The 10,922-nt window shown below is 34.1% G+C and overlaps 1 protein-coding gene across 1 annotated transcript; it reads right to left on the reverse strand.

Annotated features, from left to right (window-relative positions):
* Nucleotides 1–6,220: 6,220 nt before the first annotated feature.
* On the reverse strand, nt 6,221–6,764 carry LOC132617109 (uncharacterized). The gene has a single exon (XM_060332007.1). It carries the CDS (start codon nt 6,652–6,654, stop codon nt 6,382–6,384), a length of 273 nt encoding a protein of 90 aa, XP_060187990.1. The 5' UTR covers nt 6,655–6,764; the 3' UTR covers nt 6,221–6,381.
* Nucleotides 6,765–10,922: the final 4,158 nt, after the last annotated feature.

A 10,922-nucleotide genomic window follows, 5' to 3' on the forward strand; every position in this document is an offset into this window, starting at 1 on the left:
GACCTCTGACAATACCACTACTACCGCTACCATGTCTCAATCTCTTCGACATTATTAAATAGAATTAATTTAAATCACGCTCAAATAAATCACAAGAAAATAAATTGTAACAAATTAAATTGTGTAAATTAAATAGCGGAAAATAAAGATAGAGTTGAAACGAAAGTACTAAATTGCCGGACTAATTTCCACTAAAGTGAAGGCGACTAGAATTGCAAATCCACCAAAGCTTTGGAGCTACTTCGGATTATTGCAAAATTACCAACTCCACCAACAATTTTTTTATAATTGCAAAATTAATAATTGAAACTAGAATAAAACTTTATAATATTTAATTGAGAGAAATTTAAAGTGGTTAATTGTTGCAAAGTAGCTATAATTGAGAGAAATTAAGAGAAAGAGAAGAGTGAATTGGTGTGGATTAAAATTGAAAATGGAGAGGGGTTTATATAGGGGTGGGGAATGGGTTAAAGTGTAAAAAAATATTTGGGGGGTTTGGAGGGCCAAAAGGGGAGTTTGGAGCTGTTGGAAATGGCCATTTTCGCAAAATGGACCGTTGCCCAACGGTCCAATCCACGCAGGCAACGACAAGATTTAAAAAAAAAAATTGACCGGTTAACCGATCCCAAAAAAATGAAAATCGGACCGGTATTAAAACACCGGTAGACCGTTAACCGGTCCACCAGTTCCGATTCTGGTTTGAACCGGTCCGGTTATGGCCACCTGTACCCTTATTTTTTTCATTTTTTACGCGGATTGCCCTTCTTTTGGGGTGGTCTTTAAATTTTGCCCTTCAAATTTGTGGTCTTTAAATTTTTGCCCCTCATATTTGTGGTCTTTAAATTTTGCCCTTTGCTTGGAAAGGTGGGCGAATAGACTTTGCCTTATAAGGAAAACTTTTAGTTATGCCTTAAGGAAAAGTTCTTCCTTATGGACATACATTTAGTTATGTCTTTGGGGCACACTTTTTAGTTAAAGCATAACTAAAAGTTTACCTTGAAAAGTAAAATACATATATATATGCCTCAAGGCAAAGTCTGCCGGAGGGGGCATAGCAAAATTTAAACTTTGCCTTATAAGGCAAACTTTTAGTTATGCCTTAAGGAAAACTTACGCCTTATGGGGCATACTTTTAGTTATGTTTTATGGGGCACACTTTTAGTTAAGACATTACTAAAAGTTTACCTTGAAAAGTTAAAAAAAAAAATACATATATATGCTTCAAGGCAAAGTCCGCCCCCTCCAGCAGACTTTTAGTTAAACATAACTAAAAGTCTGTCGGAGGGGGCATAGCAAAATTTAAACTTTACCTTATAAGGCAAACTTTTAGTTATGCCTTAAGGAAAACTTACGCCTTATGGGGCATACTTTTAGTTATGTTTTATGGGGCACAATTTTAGTTAAGGCATTACTAAAAGTTTACCTTGAAAAGTTAAAAAAAAATACATATATATGCTTCAAGGCAAAGTCTGCCCCCTCCGGCAGACTTTTAGTTAAACATAACTAAAAGTCTGCCGGAGGGGGCATAGCGAAATCTAAACTCTGCTTTGAAAATTATTTTTAAATTTTTGACTGAACGGGGATTCGAACCCGGAACCTATGGGTTTTAGCCGAAGGGCAAAATTTAAATATCACAAATATGAGGGGCAAAATTTAAATACCACCCCCAAAAAGGGCAATTCTGTGAATTGCCCTATTTTTTTTCTTTTAATTGGACTACAATGTTAGGAGCATCGACTAGGAAGAAGTGATGTTTTAGTTCTCTATGAATTTTATTTTAATTTTATGATTTTTTTTAGAGATCTTTATTTTTTACACGTATTTTTTTAAAAAAAAACACATAAGAGATCTGAAAAGATCATTTTTTGTATTCAAATTTAGAAAGGTCAAGATATCTCATTTCCTCCATTAAATTTGGGGGTCCTAAGATTTCACTGATCTCGTGTTATAATAATTGCACAACTGCTAAGTAAAATTTAAACTTAGGAGCCGTTTGGAAATGGTTTGAAACCATGATTTGAAATTATGTTTGGACATGCAATTTGAATTTTTTAAGTTGTATTTTTTCTTATAAACATAAAAACCCCACAAGTTGTGAAAACTATCAAAATATTCTCAGTTCTTATACAATGCCAAATGATCAAGTCATAGTTCATAATTATATTAATACACTACTAGAAGGCCTTTCTAAAAAATACAACGTCAATTGATCAAACTTTAGTTCAGTAAAAAAGAAATTTTAACATGAATAGTATGTAACTACTCTTTAATATAATCCTCCCACATGGTAGACATAAATTAAGATTGATACATGGTTGGTGGGAGTAATTGTTAAAAATATCTACTAACTTATGATTATTTTTTTTAACAAAATATAAACTTTATGAATTTTATATTTAAAATTTTTGAAACCATGATTTGAAACCCCAAATCATACCTTTTTGGATGATTTGGGATTTCAAACCATGATTTGATACCATGAGATGAAATGCATGTCCAAACACTGATTTCATCTCATGTTTTCAAACTTTGGTTTCAAATCGCATGTCCAAACGCCTATTTATATTTGAAACCATGAGGTGAAATCAATGTTTGGACATGCATTTCATCTCATGGTTTGAAATCCAAATCATCCAAAAAGGCATGATTTGGGGTTTCAAACCATGGTTTCAAAGATTTTAAATGTAAAATTTGACCCATAAGTTTATATTTATAAAAAAAGACCCATAAATTGGTAGATATTTTTAGCAATTACTCCCACCAATCATTTACCAACCTTTATTTATGTCTATCATGTGGGAGAATTATATTAAAGAGTAGTTACATTATTATTCACGTAAAAAAAAATTAGTGAACTAAAGTTTGATCAATTGATGTTGTATTTTTTAGAAAGGCCTTCTAGTAGCGTATTAATTTTATTATGAACTATGACTTGCTCATTTGTTAGATTTTATAAGAATTGAGAATATTTAATAGTTTTCACGACTTGTAGGGTTTCTATGTCTATAAAAAAATATAACTTAAAAAATCCAAATTAAATGTCCAAACATAATTTGAAATTATAGTTTCAAATCATGTCCAAACGGCTCCTTACTATTGAGCCTCTACTCATGTGCTGATATTCAAATTTCGTGGAGATTCAGGTGCTTCAATATTTTCTTTTAGATAATCATATGCATAAGTGATTGTGATAAACCATGGAGTATATTATTGGGAATGAATGGTTAAACAAATCCGAGGACTAGAACCGCTGGTTTCTTCATAAATCAATGGTTTCATAAGGAAACAAAATAGAGCACAAGTGGTGAAGCCTCTAGGCCTACATGCATAGTTTTTCTAATTCACAAGACAAGTACAACATAAATCATTGAAATTCAATAAGACCGTACCGTAGTAAGCCCCAAACAATCTTTTATCCATACATATACATAACTTTTACACTCACCTCTGTCTATTAAGTCAGCGTTACATACAGGTTTGGTGACAGTAGGCATGGTACTACGCGATCACGTAGGATAATTTATTGCAGAAAAAACCATATTCATTGGCCGTGTTGCTCTGTCCTTGTTAGCTGAGATCATAGGAGTGTGGGAGGCTCTTATTTGGATAAAGGAACGATTCGGTACAACGAGGCTTATTGTGAAAACTGATACTCTACTCGTGAAGCAAGCTCTAAAAGAAAATTTGGTGAATTACTCTTATTTTGACGCTTTAGTGTTTCATTATAAAACTCTTCTCAAAGAGCTACAAATCAGCGAATTAGGTTGCTCATTGTCTTGCTAAAGCATCTGCTTCTATGTCTGGTTCGATGGAGTGGAGTACTATTCCTCTGTCTCTCATTATCAATGTACTCGCGTTTGACTTGATTGATACATGATGAAAAAATTGTTTTTTTTTTAAAAAAGGACAGCGTTACAGTATTAGTTACGGGCTTGATTGCGCTCACTATTTTTGGTTCAAACTTAATATTTCTCTTAAAAATTTATTAAATATATACAAATATTAATTTAAAAATTAAGAGTAAAATTCAGAATTCATAAACTTCGAATCTCAGTTCCGCCTGCCTCTGTATGTTTAGAGCTCGCCCAATAATTCTATGTAAATTATGTATTAAATTCCTTAATTAATATCGTTGAGTATAAATGAACATAGAAAAAGGATATCAAAAGCAGAACAATTTAAATTCTATTAATCTTTTGAGCTGGGTTACAAACATTGTTTAAAATGATTGATTAATAAATATACAATAAAAAAAATAAGTAGCAAATTTTGATGTAAGAGCAAACTTACACTAAGAGGCTACGTACCAAACCAATGAAATCAAGCCCCTCATTAGTCATTATTACATTTGTACATTTGCCTGTAAAGGTCAAAAATTAATTTAATGGCCATAGATTTTAAATATTTTTTTATTTTATTTAAAATTTATGAAATTAAAATGAAGCTGTGTGTTTGGTTATACTTTTGTTAAAAAGAAAGAAAATATAGCACTTTATTTAAAAATAAGAAAAGACATCATTGACTCCTAAACTTGGCACGAAAACTAAGTTTAGCAACTAAACTTAAGTTGTATTTATTTACCCCCTTAATAATTTTCTAGTTAATTAAATACCCCCTTAGCGGGTGATGTGACAAGAAAGTGTGATGACTTTCTTAAAAACGCGTGGAAAGAGAAAAAAATACCAAAAATAATTTCAGCTATACATATGTCCTCTTCTAATTGGATGACAATTTGTTATACTTAATTATACTTTTTTAATATTTTATTTTTCCTTTTTTTTTTAATTTTCTCTTTCTTCTTCTAACCCCAACCCCCGCCCTCCCTCTCCTTCTTCCCCATCCTTCAAATCGTTGCTGCTATTTTCCTCAGCTTCTTTCTTCCTTTTTTTTTTTTTTTTTTTTTTTTTTTATCTTTCTCCTTTCTTTGTCTTGATGGGCACTTTGTGCATTTTGTTCATTGCTGAGCATATTTGAAGGGTAGTTCGTGCAATTTCTGCCCACCATCCCTGCCGTCAACCTTCCCCACCGCCAACCTTCCCCGTCACCAACCTTTGTCTTCTAACCCCGCCGCCAACCTTCCCCACCACCAAAGCAATGAAGTTGCACGAACTGCCCTTTCTTATTCAATCAAAGTTGCTTAATTGATTGGTGGGTATGTAAATGTTGAATCTTGAAAAGCACCCAGAAACTAAAGTTTACATTTTTCTTGTTACTCAGATGAGAAATTGCACGAACAACCCTTCAAATGGATTGGTGTGTGGCTCGAGGGGGGAGGGGGTGCTGAAGAAGAATAATGAAGAAATTGAATAAGTTGCACGGATTGAACTTTCTTGAAACCAAGTTTAAGAAAGATTGGTTTTTTTTCTCTATCAATGTATGATTCTTGAAAAGAAGTGGGAGATGATTTATGGAAATTGTTAATTAGGCCAAAGTGCGTTAGTTAGGCAATAGAGGAGGGAAAAAAGAAAGTGGAAAATTGTGGTGTGATAAGTACAGTGGTGGGGTAAGGAAGATGGAAAAATTCATGGTGGAGAAGATGAACCAATGATGCAGATTCCATGTTGCCAGGTGGCTTCTCATTGTTGTTTCTTTGGGTTACTAAACTGAGGCAGATGTTTGACGTTTGTTTACTCAGTTATGGTGGTGGTGTTGTGGCGACAGCGGTGGTGGTGGGGTGGTGGCGGCAGTGTTGTGGAGGTGGGGAGTTTAGAAGGAGGAGAAGGCTATGGGTCCATTTTTTTTTTTTAATTATTGTTCAATAAAATAATAAAATAGGAAAAGAATGAAAAAGAAAGAAAAAAATTAAATAAATAAAAATAATTAAAAAAATATTAATGACGTGAACCAATCACTAGCGAGTGGTGAACAACACCTAGATCTCAACTAGTCCACGCCGCTAAGGGGTATTTAATTAACTTGAAAGTTGTTAAGAGAGGTAAATAAATACAATTTAAGTTGAGTTGCTAAATTAAATTTTCGTGTCAAGTTCTGATGTTTTTTCTATTTAAAAATTATGAAGATTCATGCATGGAGCATTTTTTCAAACTTGAAATCCAACAAATTCAATGACCGAACAATAATTTTAAAATAAATTGAAAAACTATTCCGAACGAGAAAAAGTAAATCATTCTCGTGGCCAAACAGGTCCAAAATATACGAAACGAAGTTAAACATGGTAGATTGATGGAAAGCGTCAAAACTGCAAATTTCGCATAGTTCATCAGAGAATTCAAGAAATCTATTAATATTGACAAGGCAATTGGGCCTCAAGTTCTAGAAGTTACTTCTTCAATCATACATCCGGTTGGCCTTTCATGTCCTCAATTCTCAAGGAATTATATTTATGTACATAAAAATAGCAGAAAATTTAATTGTTGGAATTCAATTGGGACCCCAACAGCTCAAATACATAACTTTCCTAAAAGACTCTTCAGATTTCTTCACCTTCTCCTTCAATTCTAATTTGTTTGTAGAAACCAATGAAGAAGATTGAGAAGAGAGCTTCTTGGCTTGTGAATATGACCGTAGATTGTTCTTGGCGTGTTGATGTACGGCTCTGATGGTGTGGTTCCACCTACAAACTCCTTGATCTTTTAGTGTCTCTACTACTCCCAAGCTCACTGCTGTAACCCATGCCCTGCTTGTTGAACTCATTCTTTTCTAATATGATATTGATTCTTGAAAAAACTTGGTTGTGTTTGTGAAGGTTTAATTTTGCTTAAATAGGCTTAGAAAGACTTGTATGACTTGTTGATTGATCTAAACTCTAAAAACGTGCGCGTATATATAGTGTGCTTGTTGGAGAAAACAAGAGGCTTTTGGCTGTACTTCCTGTGGTTTTGGAGCATGATTTCTGGACTGTGGAAGTACATTTCTGCCCTTCCATATAGCTTTTAATGATAAGTATTGAAGAGGGTGTATTTGGTATTTCAATTATTATATATTTTTCATGATCACAATTATGGGGTATATAGGGGTTGGTTGGTCTATTGGTATGAGCACACAGAATTTGGAGATGTTGTTTGGTCTACTTGCTAGATTGCAGACACGTACAGTGACATGTGGTGATGTGTCTAATGCCAATAATGATATGCAGATAAGACAAACAAATAAAGAAGTGCAAATGTAGGCATGGGGCACACGGTTTGGCTTAGTAGGCGTTTGACCATTAATTTTGAAATTATAATTTCAAACTAGCATTTGATCATCAATTTTCAATCATAATTTGAAATCTGATTTTAAATTATGATTTGAACTCAAACAATTCAAAAAGTATGATTTGGGGTTTGAAATTATAATTTCAACTTTTTTAAATATAAAATTTAATTCATAAGTTAATATTTTATAAAAAAAAGACTAATAAATTGGTAAATATTTTTAACAATTACCTTCATCAATTATTTACCAATCTTATTAACTTCTATCAACCTTTATTTATGTCTACCAACCTTTAATTTATGTGGGTAGATTATATTAAATAGTAGTTACATTACCATTCATGTTAAATTTCGATTTTATTGAAGTAAAGTTTGATTAATTGATGTTGCATTTTTTAAAAAAGTCTTCTAGTAGTGTACTAATTTTGTTATAAATTATGATTTGCTCATTTAGTAAGATTGTATAAGAATTGAGAATGTTTTGATAATTTTCATAATTTATGAATTTTTATATCTATAAGAAAAAATATAACTTAAAATATTCAAATTATATGTTCAAATATTATTTGAAACCAAGTTTCAAATCATGTCCAACTGAGCCTTGGATTAAAGAAAATCCACTTGCGCCCAAAGTCCCAAACCATGGGAAAAGATCCTTGAAAATGAAACCACCAAAATGTTTGGAGTTACGTACATTTAGCAGGCGTTTGGCATGAAAACCAAATATTTTTTCACTTTATTTAATATTTTGGAGTTAAGTTGTCTTTTCTTATAATTTTTGTAAAGAATATTTAGTTGTTTCAATGTATTGAAAGTGAAAAAGTAAAAATAAAATTTTTGGTATTTTTCAAATTTCAGAATTTTCATGACCAAACATTGATTTTCAAATAAAGTGAAAACGTTTTTAAAAAAAAAAAGTGAAAAAATTTCATGGCCAAACGGGCCTTATATGACGTGAAAAACTGCAAAAGATCTGTCGTACTGACTAGTAGAAATACTGTTCTTGCTTCTAATACAGTCACTTGTTATATAAAGCAAATAAAAAGACTGGCAAGGTTGTATTGCCTTTATTTAATTAAGGCCAAATACATAGGCAGTCCCCTGAACTTGTTACAATTTTTCATTTAGACACTTCAATTAAGAGCATGACTTATTAGACACTTGTTGTATATTAGAATGTGCCAATTGAGCACCTAATGATGTCATGGCAAGAGAATGTGAATCTAACTCTTATTAGGCGTGTGAATTGGGGTAACTTCCAAACAACATTTTTTTTCCTAATTCAAATAAATCTTATTAGCCAAATCACCATCTCGGTTAATCCTTTAACCCTTCAACACCACTATCTCCACCATTATTTCTCTTTTATCTTTTCAATACCAAACATGAGATAAAAATCTAATCAAAAGAAAGAACCCATCATTAGGGTATTAATAACATGTGTTTGTCAGTTGGAGATCAATTTTAATGCTGATAATTTGGGATATTCAGAGGTCTTTGCTTTGATGCGTTGCTAGCATTCTAGCACTTGTGCAATGAGCTTTTCGCTCAATTTTTAGAAGTTACACTTAGTTCAATAAATTCTGCTCGATGTCAATATTTGGAACCATGGCCGCTCGGTCATACGAATAAAGGATGAAAATTGAAAAATTGTAGAATTGGGTGGGGTGAAATAGAGGAGGAGATCTCGGAAGCAAACTTTGGCTCTCAAGAAGTAAATGAATGTAACATCAATTTATGGGGTTGAAAATTAAAAAAGAAAAAGAAGAAGTAAGAGGTACAAGTATTGTTTCCATGAAGATGAAGAAGCGGTAGTATTACTTATGTGGTTTGTGGTGGAACTCCGATAAGTTCTATGCGGAAAAATAAAGAAAAGGCGATGTGAGAATTAAATGTGAAGAAGAAAGAACAAAAAGAAAAAAAAATAGCCACATCCTACCCTTTCATTTGTTTGTTGCCACATAGGTAGGATGTTAACTTTACTCGCTTTATTTTTTGTAAAACTTACACAAATAACTACATTTTAATAGCTTCTAACTAGTTATAGCTATAAGTTAAAGATTTACAATTCATAGCTGTTTTTGACTGTATTTCAGTTGTATCTCGCATTTTTGAAATTCAGTGAAATATAACGAAATACAGAGAAATACAAAACATGTTAGAGTATATTTAGGCTCTATTTTTGGAACATATTTTTAAAAAAAAAATATCTGAGAGAAAAAATAGACTATATTTTTGGAACATAATATTCTTTTCCTTGATATCTGTTTTCTCTCTCCTCTGCTCTCCAACTCCCCAACGATAAGATCTCCTCCCTCGCTCTCCCACCCCACCTGCCACCCCGTCAGGCAACTAGAGCACATCACTGTTCAGGTAACTCCGGCGATCAGGTAACGCCGAACACTTTTCCGGCCAGATTTACTTTTTTTCTCTTCCCTTTTCTTCTTCTCCTCTTCTTCTTCTCTTCTCCTTTTTCCCTCTTTTCTGGCGCTGCCAGAACACAGCTGCGTCACCGCCGGAGACTTTTTCCGGCACCATTTTCCGGCCATCCCTCTCTTTTTCTCTCCTTTTTTCTTTTTCTTTTCTTTTTCTTTTTTTTTCTTTTCCCCCCTCTTCTCTTCCTCTGTTTTAGGTCTCTGTGAGCAGAATTCCGGCAGTGAACAGTAACTCCACAATGAACAGTAACTCGGACGTTGAACAGTGCTTTCCAGCGGTGACCAGGTTCAGTTCAACTGGAGTTGGTACCTCCGGTTGCCATATCCATTATTTGTCCATACACTTGTAGTTACATTTTGCTAACTTTAGACTTTTGAATAACTTATTAGTCCATACTTATTTTCGTGGCTTTTCTTAGTGATGGTAGACTAGGGTCATGTTCTCGTTCGGGGACGGGGGCGAGGTTAGGCGGGGTAAGTGGGTTAAAGGAGCGTCTAGGTTGAGAGTAGGATCTTGGAACATTGGGACGTTAACGGGAAAGTCCATAGAGTTAGTTAAGATTCTTAAGAAGAGGAAGATTAATATAGCTTGTATCCAAGAGACCAAATGGGTAGGTCCTAAAGCTAAGGAGGTAGACGAGTATAAGCTGTGGTTCTCTAGTAGGTCGAAGTATAGAAATGGGGTGGGCATTTTAGTAGATAGTGAATTAAGAGATCAGGTGGTAGAGTTTAGGAGAGCCACTGATAGAATGATGTCGATTAAGGTGGTCGTTGAAGGACTCACTTTGAACATTATTAGTGCATATGCGCGCGCCGCAAGCGGGCTTAGGCGACGAGGAGAAGAGGCGCTTTTGGGAGGATTTGGATGAATTAGTGAGAGGCATACTGGCTACTGAGAAGTTATTAGTGGGAGGTGATTTCAATGGACACATCGGGCCTATTTCGAGAGGTTATGATGATGTGCATGGAGGCTTCGGCTTCAGAGACAGGAATGGAGGAGGAATCTCACTTTTGGATTTTGCAAGAGCTTTTGGGTTGGTGATAGCCAATTCGAGTTTCCCAAAGAAGGAGAAACACTTGGTAACCTTCCATAGTTCGGTGGCTAAGACTCAGATAGACTTTTTACTCCTTAGAAAGGATGATAAAGGTCTGTGCAAAGATTGTAAGGTCATTCCGAGCAAATATCTTACAACCCGACATAAGCTCTTGGTGATGGATTTAGCGATCAAGATGACGAGGAAGAAGAGGGTCGTGGAGGACCGACCTAGGATCAGATGGGGGAGTTTCACCACGATTAGTGCCCTGGAGATGGGAGAGAAATTGAAGGATA

The sequence above is a fragment of the Lycium barbarum genome, chromosome 11 (assembly GCF_019175385.1).
Source record: "Lycium barbarum isolate Lr01 chromosome 11, ASM1917538v2, whole genome shotgun sequence".
Lineage (NCBI taxonomy): Eukaryota > Viridiplantae > Streptophyta > Magnoliopsida > Solanales > Solanaceae > Lycium > Lycium barbarum.

Coding starts and splice junctions, on each gene's coding strand:
- LOC132617109 (XM_060332007.1), bottom strand. CDS start 6,654: ATGAGTTCAACAAGCAGGGCATGGGTTACAGCAGTGAGCTTGGGAGTA.